We start from the raw sequence: 20,766 nt of genomic DNA on the forward strand, positions 1-20,766 counted from the left end.
AGGAGAGGGAATTAAATGGTTGACTAAGCAGACTTTTACGAGGTGTTCAGCATCCACAACTTTTCCTCCTCGTCCTCCTCTCCTCTTCACTATCCTACCTTCTGTCCTCCGCGCTGCATAGTAATGCCTTTGAATTGAGCTGTTCATCAGCCAAGCACAGATAAGTGCCGACTAGCGGGATGAACACAATAGAGAAATAAGAGAAGGAAACCGGGAAATGGGGATAGAGTTTTTGGGTGGAGCTAAAAAATGATTTTGTTCTCTCTCCCTTTCTATCTCTTACACCTTGAGTGTGTGTGTGTGTGTGTGTGTGTGTGTGTGTGTGTGTGTGTGTGTGTGTGTGTGTGTGTGTGTGTGTGTGTGTGTGTGTGTGTGTGTGTGTGCGTGCAAATTGATTAACTTCAGCGTTTTTTACATCCTGAGCCAGGACCACAGGTGTTTGGAAATACAATTGTGAAGGACCAACATGCAGCACAAGATGTGAAGGAGGATTTAGAAGATTTCGTAAGAAAATAGATGCATTTTGGACACAAAATCTGAGAAATTGTTGTCGACCAGTTTTATTCTTCCAGATGCTTCTTGTAGGATGCAGTTTATTGTAAAGACATCAGTGGTCAGTCTATGGAAAGGTGTTGCAGTGTATTTTTCCAGTCTTAATTTGATCCAACATTTATCCATGAACGAAATATCACCTACCATTGGACATGTGCATATTTAAAATGCATGCAGAGACATAGGAATTACATCTGACTTTTGATATGCATGCTAGGTATTCTGTTTGCCCGGGAAACATATTTTAGATGCTTTGAATTCATCTGAACCACTCAGGAAAGGAAGAGTGTGACATGACAAATGGTGTCCCTTATGTAATGTGACTTGAGCAGGAGCTCTGTGTTAACTTGGAAGGTGTTTCCTTTTTTTGTTGGCTTGTGACATACAGTACTGTGAGTGAGCTCCATGGCTGCAAATCATTTACCCCACATCCAGGACCTGTGCACCTGCAGAGACTAGCTGCTGCAGTTCAAGTGTACTGAAGGGCTCCCTGATGAGTCATGTGGAGCTGTGTGAATTTGAAGCATGGTGCTAATAAAAAAAAATGTGTGTGTTTGTGCCTTCAGTTAACCTGGCCTGGGTAAATAAAGATTATAAATGAAAGTGGAGGAAAGGCTTGGAGGAGGTTCACCTCATGTCTGCTGCACCCCACAGTAAAGGTTCTCTGAGCTTTCTGTGTGACCATCTTCTTCTTTGCAGATAGCATATCTTCAGGGGGACACACTCGGGTCACTGAGGAGTCCACTCAAAGCAGAGGCCTGACATATTCCCCTGACCCATGCATGTCTTATCTAGACCAACACATGGCTGTCTCCTCTCATCGTGTTACCAGCTATGCTCTTAATGATGCTCCTGCCAAATGTTGTGTGTGTAGAAGAACAGCATAGGGAACAGGTCTGTGTGTGTGTGTGTGTGTGTGTGTGTGTGTGTGTGTGTGTGTGTGTGTGTGTGTGTGTGTGTGTGTGTGTGTGTGTGTGTGTGTGTGTGTGTGTGTGTGTGTGTGTGTGTGTGTGTGTGTGTGTGTGTGTGTGTGTGTGTGTGTGTGTGTGTGTGTGTGTGTGTGTGTGTGTGTGTGTGTGTGTGTTTCTGAGAGGAACTGAAAATAGTCGAGGGACTGTGGTGAGGTTAGATCAGTCGGTGGATGGAGGTTCATAATGCCAGGTCAAGTGTAGGAAGAGACACAGAGCGCGAGGAGAGAGGAAGCAACACACGGAGCCGAAGTCGACATACTCTGCTCACCTTGTTGGCTCAGATGGATTTTCTTTGATTTCTCCCTCTCATTTCTCTGAATTAAAATACATATATTCATGCACTGAGCTTTCTCTCTAACAGGATTACTGGAGTTAAGAATATTACCTTTGCTGGAGGATGGTGCCACAGTAATTGTTGTTCTTCAAGTGTGGTACTGGCATCACATTTCTCAAGATCTCACTAATTGCCTAATACAGCATGATGTGTTCAAATCCATACCACATCATTGTTGCTTGAGACACAGCAGGGATTCATAAACTGCATATATGGAAATGTGCATGCAATTTCTAGACAAAACAGGATTGTTTAGAGGTTGTCTAGAGAGTGATATTTCAGAGACTCACTGCTTATGTAGCACGCAGTATTATGTCAGGAAACTGTGAACCTCATCAGTCACAAGCTCTGAAAATCAGCCTAAATATCAGATGATGTGATGAGGGAGCTTCCTACATCCTGTTGGAGGTAAATACAATATGCAATTCCCTCCTCCAATCCCCTGTAGTCGGATCCTCTTATGGCAGCATATTAGAGTGTGTAGACTCATAATTATTTTGTATGTTTTGTTAGTGGGCACCTTTAGGGCAGGATGTGGTGAGTGGAACAAATACTCTTCCTCACGTCCCGAAGCTGCTTGTTTGACTGCAGGCCTGTGGCTTTGATGTATTTCATTTCATTGTGTGTGTTTGTGTGTTGATAGGCCTTCTCCGGAAACTCCAACTCGGAGAGCTCAGTTCGTCACGAGCTGCAGCAGGGGATCGTGGCGCGCTTCCTGAGGCTCGTCCCTCTGGACTGGAGCGAGGAGGGACGGATCGGTCTGCGCATAGAAGTCTACGGCTGCTCCTACTGTGAGTGAACACACACACACACACTCAATACATGCATTCCAATACTTGTATTTGTATGTGATACTTTATTATTTCAGACAAACATGTATGGATCCGTGGAGAGTGCAATTATAGTTTGTCAGCTCCAATTATGTCGCAATAGCTTTTTCTTCATTATGAGCTAATGCTGTTTAGGAATTCAAAACAAACCCAGGTTGAAAACTTGCCTGCACACACACACACACACACACACACACACACACACACACACACACACACACACACACACACACACACACACATTCACAAACAAACACTGTGACTTTATGCACGGAATGTCCAGATGCAAGCACATACACACACACACACACACACACACACACACGTACACACCGTCTCCCACTTTCTAACAATTGTATCATCCAGGGAGTTGCCTCTCTCGCTGCTCTCTGCTCTCATCCTATTAAAGGCTGCCAAATTGATTTTGATAACAATTTTCAATTAAGCCTCTGCATAAATTACTGTTATAAGTGACACACGGAGGTCTTTCACTCCTGAGATGCGATTATAGTGTGTGTGTGTGTGTGTGTGTGTGTGGGGGGGGGGGGGGTGCAAACAAGGGCATGTATTGCATTCCAGTCAGCCCTCATCCCTTTGATTATAGTTCCCTTGTTTAATTTCCTACTCTATGTTAAAAGAAAAGCAAGTCAGTAGTGATAAGGATGACAAGATGTGGTGTGCAAAGACACACACACCCACACACACACACACACACACACACACACACACACACACACACACACACACACACACACACACACACAGAGATCCACACGTGTGAAAATGCATCCAGCTCTCTTAATGCATGTCCATCACATGTCCACACAACAAAAACACTCAGCACTGACAAACCACTTTGACAGAAAATAATTCACTTCTATTAATCGTGACTGCTGATTGGAGTCTTGTTCTGATTTGAATGATATATACTTCTTGCAGTGTATATTCTCTAATAGTGTTGGTCTCATTTAATGGTGATATACCTGACACATATTGTATTTATTTATGTGAAGGTCTTGTCAGTAATGGAAAGCAGTTGTCTTTAACAGAACAAGTTGGTAAATAGAGTTTAATCCAAGTTCTATTTGTAACTCTGACAAGTGTTTACTTTTGTAAACAACTCAATCAATAAAGACTAGATTTGATTTGAGTTATTTTTATTGCAGCATCCTCGCAGTGAATCAGATCTGATTATGTTTTTATCTGCTGGATGTAATTGTAACCTGAATCCAATGGAGGTTTGTGCATTGATGTCTCTATAGATTTTGTTTGCCCTACAACACAGAATAAGTATGGACTCCAAAAACCCCAAACTTATGCACCATTCAAATTTGAGCTTTAGCCAAATATGATGTTGCAAATGGAGCTGATTTGATGCAAGAAAACATTCAAATCAGACAAATATTGTATGTATGGAGCTAATGTCCTTCAACCCAGAAGCATTTGAAAGAACACATGGGTTCTGAGGCCAAATAAGCAAACTGAATTGCTGGATCTGTAAATGTTTTCCGCCACAAGCTGATGATGAAACACACAATAAAGACACAGAAGACACAATCAGGTGTACACATGCTTACACCTCAGATAGCGTTAATAACAGAGACAGAAACACGAACACACACCTGCACACTCCCCCTGATGGGCCGCTTCATCTCTCACCGTTTTCTGTCGTCTGTGTTTTGAAGCCCACAGTGCTCTCTCATGATTATGCTGTCACTGCTCCTTTCGTAGGCATTCAGTCAGAAAATGAGAACTTGTACATTCGTCTGTTCATCTTCCCACCCTTCACTCCCGCTTCTCTTAGAATAAACTCCTCCTAAATGTTTCCCTGTTTCCCAGCCCAGAGATGAAAGAGAGGAGAAGAGAAAAGGAAACGGGATGAAAGAACAAAAGAGAGGTAGTAGGAGGGGAAGGAGGCAGATAAATATAGACATTATGTTCCCGACATAATCACCAAATGTGTTACTTCTAGATGGTGATTCTAGGTCTGGGAAAATGCAATGCAAGTCCATATTATGACTCATATAGGGATGTGCAATGAAAGGCCGTGTGTGCATGTGTCTGTGCCAGAGCTACGGGCTACAAAGGAGTCGTGAGCCACAATGCTGGGGAATTTAACATGCTCATTTCCATTTTGATTAACGCAGGATCAACAGAAAATCAATTATTTCATAAATGAGTCAGGAAGGAGTCGAGCTGCTGTGTGAGAGGAAGGGAAATCAGACGGAAACGGTGGGGCAAATCACATTTTCTGTACAAACCAATAACTCTCATGCGTGTAGAATCTGAATGGGGGTGTATCATGACGACGTGTGGCCCATTTATGGCAACTATACTCTAAATCTGCTGTCTGTACGATGATTCACTATCATTATCTGACTAAGCATCTATATCTGGAGCAGCACTGAGGCCATCAGTGAAGGAGCATTGCATTACAGGAACACGAAAACACATTTTACCTTTAAAATATCAAAACCATTGACATCATTTAAACTCAAACGTAAAATCTAACATTTGATTATCATTAAAAGTCCACTCCAATTATTTAAAAAGCATTTATATTTAGCAAAAGTCGTACTGTTGATGGCTTTGCTCTTCCAGCCACCTTATTGGCTGCCTCCCTATGTTGCCATGGATACATTTTAACACTAATAACTAAATGCAAGTGAAGTGGAACTTTAATATACCTGAACAAGACGCAGCTATTCCAGTTATTTCAGTTCAGCTTTTGTTCGTACGGCACTTACATACATAATTACATCCTTCAGTGTGCTTCAAATACATCAAATATAAAGACTGGCTCACACACACACACACAACACAAGTTTGCATACACACACCTTCACATGCACACACACCTTTGCCATACACTGTATTGAAGGGCATTTTTTAAACAGCTTTTAAAATTCATATCACCCAAACAAATTGAGGACATCATTTCTTCTACAACATGTCGTAAAACATCAAACTTGATATGTTGTGTTTAAAGTGGAGAAATAGTTCAATCCTCGTTAATAGAAACCATTTTAAGCGAAATACCTTGCTTTCTAAATGTGATATGACATATTTTGGCATTTACAGAACCATTTGCTCTCTGTAGCTCTACAACGCTGTGTAGAAAACCTGAGTGATGAACTTCTGCCCCGGCTACAAACACATAATCCAGCCCATGTTATTCTGCATCACAGTGGGTCAACCCCTCTCCTTCTTCTCTCTCTGCATCTCACTGTGGTCTGCAGGTAGTTGGGAAGCCCTCAATCCTCCATAAAGTCTCTCTCCTTACATCCTGCACTCAGCTGAGCCGCCAACCCTTCTCTGAGCAGCACACCTAGATCTGCAATATCTCATAAAACAATTGGAAAACTGTCAACCGCCAACACTGTTTGCACCATAAACGTGACAGAAGGAGATGATGAGAGAGGGAAAGGGAGAGAGAAAGAGGGTTAAAGCAAATAAGGGGATGCAAGGAAGAGGGGAAAGTGAAGAGAGAAGGGAATAATGGAGAAGGAGAGAGCAAAGGGAGTGAAAGAACTGGTGCAAGAACAATATTGAGGTTAATCTTAAACCAAAAGAGGTGAATTTCTCCTTTTTGACCAGTTTTTGCATTAAAATGAAGACAATTTGGACAAACATGCTAAAACAAAGGCAAAAACAGATGTTATTGATTTACAAAGCATAAAGGACACACATAATAAGCAGGATGCAGCATGTGGAAATATTTCAAAGTTTTCCCAAAGTTGAGGAATAAAAAGAGAACAGGAAAAGATCAGTTGGTGTTTGCAGGATGGGTTTGATCTGCAGGAAACATGTCTTTCCACCCAGAGAGACACAGCATGGCATCATCTGGGGAGCGCTGAAGTTAGAACAAAGGAAACAGATGTAATTTTCCCTTACCCCCCCTCTTCTCCAGGTGTTCATTATGAAAGACTTTGCATAGTTGTGTAAATGTTATATAACTCTCAAAGCAAGGAAGTCAGAGTGAGGTACAATGTGACTGTGCATGCATGGATGGATCTTTCCCGAGCTCTGTTGTCTTATCCTCTACACACTACCTTCTACAAGCAAACATACACACACACACACACACACACACACACACACACACACACACACACACACACACACACACACACACACACACACTCTCGTAGATAGCAAGATTGAAGAGCGATTGAAGCACTGCACTTTATTCCTCTTCTGAAAATCGTCCTTCACCGTGTCTCCTTTTTTTAGATGTAAACTTTAATTCCATTTGAATTTCAATTTAGTTGTCCTGCATGTAAATCAAATATATTGTTTCTTCTGTAAATATAGCAACTGTTGCTGAGTTGTTTTGGTTCAGCTTCTGTAATATGTTCACTTTATATCTGTAGAAAACTTTGTTTCACAGGCTTGAAACTGAACACACACACACAGGTGTGTTCCATTCCGGCTGATTAGCCCGGCAGCTAATTAGCCACAAGTGAAAACACCTGGCGGGTTTATGATAGGATGTAAAACTTTAAAACTTTTTGCTTTCGCCAGGATTTATTGTTTCTCTGTTTCTTCCTATTAGCTCATATGTTCTCATTCACATTATTTAAATTGAAAAAGCTGCAATGTTTTGAAAATAGGATCCTTTTACCTGAGCTGTTTTCTCACGCTCTTCCTTTGATACAGGCCTTTTTAACAGCAGACATTTTGACTTGCCATTATGGGAAGAATAAAAAAGCGCAGGTGCTACTAATAACATTAACAGTGGCTGTGTTGTATTCAATTATCCCAGTGAGCCGTGACAGATAGTGAGCCAGAGTGTATAATGTCGGGACCCTGAAACAAGCCGCTTAATGGAACGCAGGCATCATTCATCGTGTTATTTACACCTGAGCTTTTCATACTGCGACACGTCAAAATGTCTTCTGTGGAAGAGGCCTGGGGTACAATGTCATTTGAAACAATAAGAGCTCTATTGCAGCAATAGTAACCTGTACAAACGACATGTTTAACACACGCCTCACACACACAGGTGGCACATGCAGCCGGAAAATATCCCTTTAACCACAGACCCTTAGTCTTTTGCTCTGTTATTAGCATACTAGCACACCTGACAATGCTTACTTTCAAGGATAACTTGCACACACACACACACACACACACACACACACACACACACACACACACACACACACACACACACACACACACACACACACACACACAAATCCACCAGCACTCTGCACATTTACAGGACTGTTGCATCATTTCTGCCCCAGGCTTTTCCTCTCAGGGTGTAACCTCAGATTTGTGCGGGGTTTTTATGTGAGGAGTGTGATTTATAGTGTGTGTCATGACCTCAAACATTGATTAGTGTTTGTATTTGCATCAAATGTAATTTACTGTTGCTATTGCAGGTGTATTATGGATATAGCTCAGTAGGTGAAATACATATCTGTCTATCTCTATTATTTCTAACTGTTGACTTTGTCTTTTCAGGGGCGGGCGTGATCAACTTTGATGGACTGGGTGTGATCTCTTATCGTTTTAAGGTACTGGATTAGTTAACTTTTCACACTAGCAAGATAATTCTAGTAGAAATAGCTCGGATCCTAAATATGACCAAATAGCAATGTGATGGGAAGTAGTAGAGATCTGGGGACGCGCAGGCCTTCTTGTTGCAGCAAAGTGAAGAAAGCTCTTATTTTCTTTCTGCGTGTCTTCAGGTGCAAATTAGTTACCTGAGGTGTTTTCCAGCTATCATGTCGTTTTTTCTCACTTCTGTGCAGGTGAAGAAGATGAAGATCATCAAAGATGTGATCGCACTGAGGTTCAAGACGTCAGAGAGTGAGGGTGTGATTCTCCATGGGGAGGGCCAACAGGGGGACTACATCACTCTGGAGCTGCGCATGGCCAAGCTGCTGATGCAGATAAACCTGGGTCAGAAACACTCTCTTCTTTACAATGAAATGCAAAGAAAGGCTGACTTAGTATCCATTGAACACATGTTGTACCTTCTGAAAATACTTGCAAGCTATCCAGTACTGCTTTGATTCCTGGACATACTCAGTGTAATGAATGCACCGGTCAGGAGAATAATACCATCATTGCTTGAGAATGCTAAACTTTTGTAATCTGAGTTAATGCCCTGTCCCTCAATTGATTTACCCTGTAAACAACAGGCACAACAATCCATAAGTCCGTGCACATCACTCTCTGTCCAGCAGCTGTGGTGCTGACGGCTCTCTGTAACCTTTAGAGAGGCCGCACTGCAGCACACACAAAACCACTGCACTGATGCACTGACCAGTAGTAACAACCAAATGCACTCTGGGCTTCTTAAGAAATGTCAGGTGGGATTTTATTGGCAGGAAGAAAAATTCAAAAACAGCTATTTGAATCGACCTGTGCACTTCCATATATTCAATAGTCCGTGAATAAATACATGAAAATGAGCAAAACATATTCAGGAAACACATGTCTGTTAGCCTTGCCAGAGAAATCTCTACTGCATATTTAGTCCTTAAGATGCACAAAATATATATAATAATAGTTTTAGAATAAAAGGAAAGTCCTCTGTTACCCTTTTACCTGATATATTTCTGTAACGTATCATCATTATTATGGTAATTACAGGCAGTAATCAGTATGGCTCCATCATGGGTCACACCTCTGTGACCACCGGCAGCCTCCTGGATGACAACCACTGGCACTCAGTTGTGATTGAACGCTACCGACGTAATGTCAACTTCACTCTGGACCGACACACTCAGCACTTCAGGACCAATGGGGAGTTCGACCACCTCGATCTGGACTATGAGGTATGAGGTCCTCAGAGGCTTGGGTGTGAAGAGGAGAGGGTGTGGTACTTTCCCCTTTGAGTTAGAAGAAGGAAATAATGCAACACAAAAGCACAATGGATGACTGGGAGATAATATGTGTTAGCTACAGCTGTACAAAGCACTTTGCTGCTTAACTGCACGCACTACTACTATAATAAGACATAACCGCCTGACATCATCAAACCTTTGGGTGTCAAATCATTCAACTGGTGTTCATTGATAGGCAGTCATGGGTGAGCTCAATTATGAGAAAGGAACTGGCAGAGTGTGGAAGAAGCTAAAATGTCAGCCATTTTATTCAGCTACATCAGCTCCACCTGAGTGATGATTGTACGTGTGAGGGTTTGGCTACTGTAGAGCAAGAACGATTGCTTGAGCAGGGTGTCAAAGTGCAGGGCAAAGCCAGAGGAGGCACAAGTGTTGGTTTTCTTGCTAATTACTTGGTGCTTCTGTGAGTTTGCACGCATGACTGGGACAAAACCATTGCAGGAATGTGACAATTTACTGTCATGCCTTCATATTTCTGCAGGTTAGAGATCAAGTGGAAATGCAACTAGTTATTGCAGACAATGCATGTATGTAGAAGTAGGTCAAAGAGAAAAGTCTAAAGTTTAACTGAGACATAGTAGATGCCATTTGTCCGTGCATAACTCTGAATTAAAGAGACTTTGGTTGTTATGTTGATGTGTTTTGTTTGACAGTAAAGTGATAGAACGTTGTGAATAGATAACATATAACACACAAAGTGCACTGCTATAAGAAGATACATGAGGCTTTTCCAATATGCATTAAGTAGCCTGTTAGCTGTTACAACATGACTCTAACCAGCAGCCTTGGCACTCATATGAAGTTGCTGACTTCTTTTCAGGTGATGTATATTTTAGTCCAAACTTAGCTGAGAATTTGGCTCTGAGGCTCTAAACTCATGACTTCAAATAAGTAAAATCGATAACAGCAACTTCCCCTCTAGGTCAACTTCTGCTCAGTGGATGCTTGGGTGGAAGAGGAGCTTTTGAGCAGAGCAGCAGGACAGCTTTAAAAAAGAGAGCAGCATGCCATATGGAGTGTAGCAGTGCACTTTAGCAGTCTCCCCGAAGTAGCTTGCAGGTGTCCTTTCATTAATGATTGAGGTGTTGTATTTTTTGGAACATAATGATGGAGGTGAGGCTTCTTGTTCAGGAGCCTTGGGCTGTACTTATATTCATCACAACATGCTGAATATCTGCTGAGGTGAGCAGTTCTCAGATAAAATCTAAACCCTCCAAAAGAGCTGTACGATACTTTCAAACTCTTATGAGTTCGCCAGGGTGGAAGAACTCACACACAGAGGTAGGATAAGTTTAAGGAGGTTTATTGCACCTCAACAGGGAATGGTGGAGAGGGGAAGATGGTTTTGCAAGGCAGTCATGAAGGCAGATGATCCTGAGGCACAGGGGGGGAAAGAGTTAATGGCTGACTGGTAATCACCACAACTACAAGTACTCAGATTTAACTAGACTAGCGAGGCCTGAAGCAATTGACTACCACAGGAGAGGAGACACAGAGCCGGCACAGGGAGGAAGAGGAGCCGGGGTTGATGTGCTGCAGAGATTATGAGCTGATTGTAGGCAGGAGTGTTGGAGAGTGAGAGAGGTGAGGAGAAGATTGATAGCAGCAGTGCAGGTTGAGCGGGGACATAGGAGCCAGGAGAGGGAGAGCAGGAGAACACACACACACACACACCGCACACACACACCACACACACACACACACAGGGGAGCGGAGAAGACACAGGGGAGGTGGGAAACACACAAGAAAAATACTGGCGCCTGCTCTGCCTGTGCCTTAAACCTGATGGGACAATGGCTCAGGTCGGATTGTGTTTTTTGCTCAGGAAGGTTTCTATTAAAGTGAAATGACCCGTAAGTATTCAAGCAGCCGCCATGATAACAGTTGGTTGAATTCTCTGAATGCTTCAATGCTTCCTTTCTTATGTCCTTAAACATAGGAGCCTAGCATTTCTTCCAGAATATTTATAGTGACGCACAATTTCCCCTTCAATAGCATCTGCTCACTGTCATTAGATATGGTTCTGTTTTGGACAGGGATCCGTAATTGAACTGTACATCTTTTCGTAAGTTCTTATGAATTCACTTTACTATTTCCAATGCTTTTTTGAACACATTCTCATCACTGGTGGTACTGCAGCTCGGCTTTCTCATCTGCATTGTGCATTGATAACACAGGATACTGGTTTCAGCCTGTGCTATAATGCTAATCCATAAAACTCACATAATTAATGTGTTTCAGTTACGCAATGCAAAGAGTGCAGCCAACAATACTTAAAACAGGACATTGATTTCGGATTGCATAATGGATATGAAATGCGTCTCAGTGTGGAGCTGTGAACGGATATATGTGTGTGTGTGTGTGTGTGTGTGTGTGTGTGTGTGTGTGTGTGTGTGTGTGTGTGTGTGTGTGTGTGTGTGTGTGTGTGTGTGTGTGTGTGTGTGTGTGTGTGTGTGTGTGTGTGTGTGTGTGTGTGTGTGTGTGTGTGTGTGTGTGTGTGTGTGTGACCTCTAGCAGGTATTGCTGATATGGCTGATCGGTTCCCGTGTCAAATAGGGCAAGACAAAGCACAGTCCAATTAAACTGACGCTGTTGAATTAAGGGATCTTTGTGTGTGTGTGTGTGTGTGTGTGTGTGTGTGTGTGTGTGTGTGTGTGTGTGTGTGTGTGTGTGTGTGTGTGTGTGTGTGTGTGTGTGTGTGTGTGTGTGTGTGTGTGTGTGTGTGTGTGTGTGTGTGTGTGTGTGTGTGTGTGTGTGTGTGTGTGTGTGTAAAACCCTAAATGGATCCTGTGCAGTGTTATTGCTTGACTGAGTCTCTCCACAAATAGCAAAATTGTGACAAGCTTTTACTCAAAGTACCACTATACTCCAAGTAGTCCGCACGCTCCATCTTCTGTGTGTGTGTGTGTGTGTGTGTGTGTGTGTGTGTGTGTGTGTGTGTGTGTGTGTGTGTGTGTGTGTGTGTGTGTGTGTGTGTGTGTGTGTGTGTGTGTGTGTGTGTGTGTGTGTGTGTGTGTGTGTGCTTGTCTAGATGTTTTCTGTTCCTATTTAAGCCTGTAGAATAAGTGTCTGGATCCATTTGTGTCTACCTTTGACAGTAATTACTAAGACTACTGGATCGTCACTGCAGAGACAGACAATAACACACACACACACACACACACACACACACACACACACACACACACACACACACACACACGGAAAGACAGACACATATCGACTGGTAATTGCACAGCATCTTCCCTGATCTTGGATTCGCTCAGTGCTATGTCTGAAATAAAAAAGACATGCTCTAAAACACAACAATATGAGACGCATTTTACATTCCCAGCAGATGTGTGTCCTTCAGTTTTTCCCAGCAGATGTTTATTAGCCTCAGCTCTCCTCTCATCACATCTGCGCCCCTTCCTCTAATGCTTCCTCTCACTGCTCCAGCGGTCGTACTGTATTAATATCTATCATGCACATATGCTGATATCAAGGTGTTTGGTTTAAAAATAATTATATTAGGGTTTGTCGGTTGTGTCCTTGTTATGCAGACCAAATATGCTGGGATGTAATGTTTGTTTGACACTAATTGTCCTACATATAAAATCAGAGGAGTGACTGGATCTGAACTGGCTTCCTTGACTCAAGGGAAATGGCTAAGCAAGTACTCTTCTGCTTGTAGAGGTAGAAACAAATCAAAGATACAGAATCCTAATGTGTATTTTTGCCCTCTGTTCTTCTAGTTGAGCTTTGGTGGGATGCCGTACAGTGGAAAGCCAGTTGGAGCCGGGAGGAAGAACTTTAAAGGCTGCATGGAGAGCATCAACTACAACGGAGACAACATCACAGACCTGGCCCGCAGGAAGAAGATAGACACCTCCAGCTTTGTAAGAGAGTTGTGCACACACATATGCTCTCCTGTGTTTAAACACAGATACAGACTGTAACTTTAAATCTAAAATAAATAACACGCTCATGAGGGCAGCTGAAAACTCAGCATGCTCATTATTGTCACACTAAGTCTGTTTCTGACCTGAGTGAGAGGGCAAATTATTCATCGTACCAAAAGTTGAACAGATTCATAATTAATCAGATACATCTGACCCATCAGTGGCCTCTCCGTGTGCTTGCCTCCTGTTTTCGTGCTTCCTTTTGATATCTGTGTGCCATTTTATCACTCAAACAGCTGGTTTTCAACACAACTCCACATATTTTTTTTGCTTCTGAATGCAATTATACATTTATTATACATTTGCACCAAAACACAGAAGCAGAATCAGAGACAGAGACGAAGTAAATGTACTTTTTCTCAGACCCCAAGCTATAGCTTGGTTTAAGGATTTAATAAACCTTGATCACTGGGAAGTGTGGGCGTGACCCTCCTTATAAATGCACTTCAGTTACCACAATTCTCTAAATAAGCTAATAATTTCACTGTTAATGTATTTGGCTATTAGCTCTGATCGCTTTTTCTCTTTGCAATGAGCCTCATTTGCATAGAAAAGGGACAATGTTGCACCAAACATTTGCATATTACCTTTTTCAAACACGCTCAAATAGCACAGGATCAGGGAGAGACTATTAAGGGGAGCATTTCACATCGTGCAGATACTTCAAGAACTGTTTTTTTTCCTTATCTGTGCAGGTTTAGCAGCCACAAAAGTGCCATCTTTTGTTTGGTTTAAGTGCTTTGTCATCCTTAGAATTAGTTTTACAACGAGCTTTGACAGACTTTAAAGCACTTCTCTCTACGTCTTCCTGAACAAGTGAGAGCCAGTCCATCAAATAGGATCTCTAGTGAACTGATATAACAAATAGAGACACTAATCAAGTTCGTTAAAGCTGCACCTCTAATTCTCTCTGATGACTCTCGCGCCTTTCATTTCTAATCAAAACAGATCTGCTCTCAAATCTCACACACACACACACAGGCAGAGGCAATCAGGAATCATCTATAGATGGTAAGGCAGCTCAATAGTGTGCGCTTGCTAATGATTTGATTAAAAGCACAAGGTTGGAGAAGCTCGGAGGTAATTAGTCCCTAAAATCCACAGAAGCGTTTTTTTCCCTCCTGCACACAAACATCAGCGAGGTTACTGTTCAACCCTGCTTTCAAAGAAGAGGAGCCATTATTCTGATGCTTACAAGCAACACCAGTCTTTGAATGTAGCTTCAATCAGGAGCTTCTGAAGGTTAATGTGCAGGAGACTCAAAGCAACAAAGGCCTGCAGAATAAAATCAAGAGTTCCTAAAGTGTTGGGGCTTTTAAAAAGTCCAAACAACTTCACGAGCTAGCCCACACTCAAGGGATTAGCTTAGACCAATTAATGACTTTCAATGATCTGTCTTTGTTGGTGACTCCACAGCGTAACCTGTCCTTCTCCTGCGTGGAGACACACACATTCCCGGTGTTCTTCAACGCCACCAGCTTCCTGCAGCTGCCAGGACGAGCTAATCACGACACCATATCTGTCAGCTTCCAGTTTCGTACGTGGAACCCCAACGGGCTGCTCTTGTTCAGTAATCTCAATGACGGCACGCTGGAGGTCTCCCTGGAGGACAGCAAGGTGGGGGTTCATATCAACGTGACGCAAGAGACCAGAAACCAACGAGTGGACCTATCGTCAGGTGAGTCCGTCTGCAAGAGCTCACACAATAACACACAGCTCAAGTGAGAAGCCAATTGGTCATGATGTAACTGTCGTACTTCCTGTTGTATTCAAAGGATGACGCCACAAATATATTCTGAACACAGGACATGCTGCAGGGTTGGGTTAAGAAAAATTAAGGGATTTTGGTCGACAGCCTAGACAGGTTTCTGACATATTCTGTTTGTATATGGTTGGTGTATAGCTTGTTTAGGTCATCTCTACATTTGGAAACTTTCTGAAGAAACAAACACATGGATCATTCTAACTGGTATATTTATAATACATGTTTCATTTAGACATGTTTAGAAACATATTACAAGTTATTAGGGTATGATTTGTGCCCAGATGCTTGACAGATGGTTTCATATTTAAATCAAATGCTGTAGAAAATCATTTCTGAAGTCACACTGAAATGCACAGACCTTTTTAAAGAAGTCCTTTTCTGTTCTTCTTATCCTCTATTATACCCTCCCTTAATCGTACATCCTACCTCTCCTCCCATCTCTCCCCCTTCCTTTCTCTTTCCTTGGACATACTCATTTATTCTGTCCACTGCTGCTTTAATAGGCCATTATGCCCTGGGGTAGGGATTATTACGGAGTTACCCTCTGGGCTAATTGGGCTTGAGCCTGCGATTACATCACTATTACTTGAATACACAGCCACACAAACACAGACCCGCACGCACAAACACACCTCCTCTGGTTCTGTTATTTGCATCTCTCAGAAAGGAAGACACACTGGCTCCGATGACACAGTGGGAGCATGGTAGACTTGTAATGAAATGCTTAGTCCCTCCTAATGCAAATAGACCCTGGCAGATGTGCACACACCAAGGAGAGAGTGAGGGAGGGGATCGTACCGCGACTACACAATCCAGTTCTCTTTTCCCAGTGGGGACAGATTGCTTATGAAGCTATTTAGCGACAGCTTATTCACATATAATCAAGCATCTGCTGCAAGGTAGAACCAGACTGAAATACTCCACTGATCTGCAGCCCTGCAGCATGGAGACATTAATGACCAGATATGTGTGTTTCTTTTTGAGCCTCATTTTTATTATGAAGGTAATATCGAATCAAATCGCTTGCTTTAGAGTGAAGTGGTTGCTAGCGCTAGTTTCCAAAAAGAAGGGGCACACTATTTAGCAGCTTGCATTTAGTTCCGTCCTGCTGTTTTCTACACAATAACAGTGAGATTGAATCACTGAGAGCCTGATTTAGAGACAAACATCTAACAAGCCAAACAGACCCAGAATTTTAGTTGGCGGCATTTCACACAGGTGTGACCACACAGCAGTCCAGTAGAATGCCTGTGTCTCTCTGGTGCTTTTTCATTTGTAGATATTGCAAAAGAGGAATATTTAAGTCTAGACAAAAGAGTTAAACCTTTTTTTAAGCATATGAGAATTACCTTCACACTACCATCTTTTAATTTCCGAAAGGGTTTTCTGCAAAGCCCAAGTGAATCAGCAGGTGAGGAAGTGGGGGGTGGATGAAGGATGGGAGGTGGTAAATTAAAGCTTCAAGTCTCTGATGGCAGAAAAAACACCTGAATATATCTTCATAACCTCATTCTGTCCATGGTGGGTCCCAGGTCATTAAAGTTAATTTTTCTATGAATGGCTACAGAGCTGTAGGTACAATCGATCTCACAAATGTGTGTGTGTGAGTGTGTGTGTGTGCGTGTGTGAGAGGCTGTTTGTGACCTGCGGAAACATGCTCTTCTCTCTTTTGTGGAAACCTCTATCATTTCATCCACTTCCTCCTCTCAGGCAGAGAGATACGGGGAGGTTGAGGCCTTTGAGGAAACACTCTAGATTAGACTGTGGCCGGGTGTGTGTGTTTGTGTGTGTGTGTGTTAATAGAGAGCAATTGTGATTCCTGCAGGGACTCTGATCTAATTTTCCCATCTCTTTGCTTTTTCTTACTCATTAGCTCTCCTCTCTTCTGCTCTCATCACTCATTTGTTCGTTTTATAAAACATCTTGGTTAAAGTGGGGCTGGTAAACATTGCCTTCATGGCCGAACAGCAGAAACAAAACATGCTTTCATGCGCCCCAAAAACTAATCAAGCTCCTATTTTCCACATTACATACCATGAAATGATGCGCTGAACCAAAGCCAGTGAAAACACACTCCTTATTTACCTGATGCTGACAGCAGGTGAGCGTCGGTATGATTCTGTGTTTTGAAGACGCTTTCTTCTGATCGTCCTTTTGATTAATTATCCAATTATTTAGCACCTGCATTGTTTCCATGGAAACCGTCTCTGGTGCTTTTGCAGGGAGGGAAAAATCTCATATCCTCAGAGCTCGTTGTGGAAAGGTGTTTTTACTCCTGCTACAAACAGAAGGTATTAGAAGTTATAATTCATGTTGGAGAATAACTAAATATGTAAGTATAGCTGCAAGGAAGCAGAAATTAGATTTAGCTCCTTCTTTTATTCGTAGTTCTACTTTTTTTAATCAAGGAACATAATTATAATAATTTGATGAATAAAATAAAAGTTAAAACAACATTTTAAAAGTTTCCCAAATTGTAATCAATAAAGAATATCTAGTATACTATCATCTAATGTAAATACTTGTTGGATTGAAACCCCTTCTTTACATAATGAAAAGCACCAAGTTTCTACGATACTCGTATGTCTCTTGCATGTTATTTTTAAATCTGCTTTGTAATGTCTTCCCCCTCTTACAGTTTCATACAAAAGGTTTATGATATGCTAGAACAACTCTATTACGTTTTGCATTAATTCCTTTCTTTATTATTTCTGTAAATCGGCCTATTTTATACCTCTTGGGCAATGTACCATCCCACAAAATCACTCTCGGTGAGAGGCGAGGCTCATTGCAAAATAAGACAAAGCCACAGGCGGCGTAAACTGTCTGATTCAGCCCGCCACCTCCACGGCAGGAATAGTCCTTCTTCGTTAAAACTCTGCGAGTGTTTGTGTGTTCTCTCATCCGTGCGTTCACACCCATCAACTTAGCCAGAAGTAATAACATCAGTTCCTTTGAGATGCAGAATTTACTATCAGTCACACACACAAGGTTACTTGCACAGTCAGAATAGGAAGCATGAGTAATTACAATAACAGGCCTGAGGCACAGATTTGTGGGGGGAAAACTGCCCTGCAACCGCCCCGGATTATAATGTGTTATTGTTTCTTTCCTCCCGAGTGTGTGTGCATGTCTGTGTGTGTGTGTCTGTGCATGTGTGCATTATGTAAATGTGTTGTATTCTCTGGCTTTGTTTAATTGGCATATTGCCATCCGTAAGGACATTTTAAAATTCTTCAAACTCCCTCGGAGGACCAAAATATTTAGGAATGGAGGATAAATTGAGGATTGCCAGCGGGCCCCATGAATTTATGGGAAGCAAAATTAATTTATACTGCACATACAGGATCAATATGAAACAGTGGGAGAGGAGGGGAGAGGTTAACCGTGATGGGAAGCAGAGAATAGGAGAAGGGATGAGGCAGTAGACAGTAAGGTATTCAGGAACAGTGTTAATGCTACACACTGGACACTGTGTGAGTTTGGTAAAATGAAACAGAACCATCCAGCAGCAGCCGTAAACAACGCTGTGTAATGTGATAGCATCATAATTGTTGCTTTTACTCTCATATATCTATGTAATCTGTGTGCTTCCTCTGAGGATTTGATTAGTATTCACCTGGCCACTGCTTATCTCCCATAATAACTCCCTCTGCTGGTTTTCATTTTATCAGGGGGGCTGTGATAAAATTATGTATTTAGTAGTTTCTGAAGCACTGAACATCTCACTTCCTTTGGTGGAGATCCTTTAAAGCATGTCTTTGGTTTTACAGTTCTCGATTATACAGATATTTTACTATAGATTTGTTTTTTTCACGATTCTCCCACTACAATACTATAATAATTCACTTGCATGTGAGTTAAAAAGGGCATTAAATGCAATTGTAATTGTACCTTACTTAAGTATGTCCATATAATGCTTCTTTATGATTCTTTTCTACTTCATTTCGGAAGCCAACACATTTTCTGGACAGCTTTGTTCATTCACAGAATGCAGATTATTAGCTGATGCAAAATATACATCAACTAAAATATGAGCACTGACATTTCATTATATTTGTAAAGTACATTAAGTAATTAAAATAAGCTCCACCTTTTACCAGCACCAACACCTCAATGCGTCACTAATAATATTTCATGTAATATTTAAGATCTACTTCTGAAAAAGCACTTTTTGTTACTTTAAGTATATTTTGTACTTTTACTGAAGCAAGATTTTGAATGCAGGACTTCTAGTATTTTCACTGTTTGGTATTGCTGCTTTTACTTAAGTGTAAATTCTGAGTTCTTCTTCCACCACAGGAACACTGAGGTAGAGCACGGTCTAATGCAAAGTTCCAATGAGTCGAATAAAACCTGTTAAATGCAAAGCACATCCGCTCACTTAGACATCTATTAAAGTGTATAAATCAGCTTCATCATTAGGTCTTCCATTCGTCTCCCCGGTGTTCCCCCTCCTCCCCTCACCGCTCTGTCTCTGTGGCACTGCAGCTGAGTCTGGGTGACAGTCAGCTCCACCCTCTGCTCTATTAACATGTTCCTGCACTCCTTCAGCCCGGCCCAGGTGTCATGGATGATGGTGCTGCTCTGCCCTTAATGCTTTAATAGACCTTCCCTGACACCTCCCTCCTGAGCTCGTGTCTCTTTTGCAACTGTGAAGGCAGCAGCACTTTGAGTAATGGAAGCCGCTGATGCTCCGGTAGACTGCAGACGGGTGGAGCCCCAGCAGCTGCCGATGATGGATCAATCAAACCGGCTTTCCCTCAATTACATTTTAACCCATTTATCTTCAGAGTCTGGCGTTGATACAGTTAAAGGTGGCTGGTTTTCCACAGCTTCTGTGATAGACTATCATACGGGACTTCACTGTGTGAAGAACATCACCTGTTAAAGTCATATCAGCTGTTCACCTTGAAGTCTAACGTGTTGCTTTAGCATTACAAACAATACAATCCATATTGACTTTCTAGTATTAAATACGATCAATATACTATGGTATAACATTGTGTCCTGAATGGAGGAAAATATAAGTATTCCTTCTTCTCTTGGGTCCCATGGAACAGTTAATGTGCAACTCTAAATTGCTTCCTTTATTCCACTAAATGAATCATTTTAAAACCAATGTCTGTAGCTGTGACGGTATATTCAGGTGATTCTTTAATAGAAATAAGGACAATCTCTATCTTATATCCCTAAATTGTACAACTATTGCCCAAATAAACGGTTTTAACTGAGCTTCCAGTCCAACAAGTTGTTTAAAAAACAATATTTCTTTAAATGTCCTTAGTCTATTATTCAAAGTCCCTGAAGTGGAGGAAAACGGCAGTAATTCTCGGTTAAAGCATGCAGATACTGTCTTTGTTTCTTACATATATATTACTCTTTTAAATCCAGTGAGCTTAATATGAAATACTCTAAATATAAAGTGCTAAAATGATTTCTGGGGCTCTGAAGTCTCAGAAGAGGAACAATTATAGATGTTGTTGTGAATTTCATATTTGTAATATTAA

General features: G+C 41.7%; 1 protein-coding gene across 1 annotated transcript in view; it reads left to right on the forward strand.

The window, feature by feature from the left end:
- Window positions 1-20,766, forward strand: part of cntnap2a (contactin associated protein 2a) — a 243,676-nt gene that overhangs the window by 115,564 nt on the left and 107,346 nt on the right. Inside the window, exons 4-9 of the mRNA XM_063912533.1 lie at window positions 2,501-2,648; window positions 8,160-8,212; window positions 8,450-8,600; window positions 9,297-9,481; window positions 13,285-13,428; window positions 14,908-15,169. Of these exons, the coding sequence (XP_063768603.1) occupies window positions 2,501-2,648; window positions 8,160-8,212; window positions 8,450-8,600; window positions 9,297-9,481; window positions 13,285-13,428; window positions 14,908-15,169 (943 nt within the window). The remainder of the gene's footprint in view (window positions 1-2,500; window positions 2,649-8,159; window positions 8,213-8,449; window positions 8,601-9,296; window positions 9,482-13,284; window positions 13,429-14,907; window positions 15,170-20,766) is intronic.

Source organism: Eleginops maclovinus, chromosome 21 (assembly GCF_036324505.1).
Source record: "Eleginops maclovinus isolate JMC-PN-2008 ecotype Puerto Natales chromosome 21, JC_Emac_rtc_rv5, whole genome shotgun sequence".
Classification (NCBI taxonomy): domain Eukaryota; kingdom Metazoa; phylum Chordata; class Actinopteri; order Perciformes; family Eleginopidae; genus Eleginops; species Eleginops maclovinus.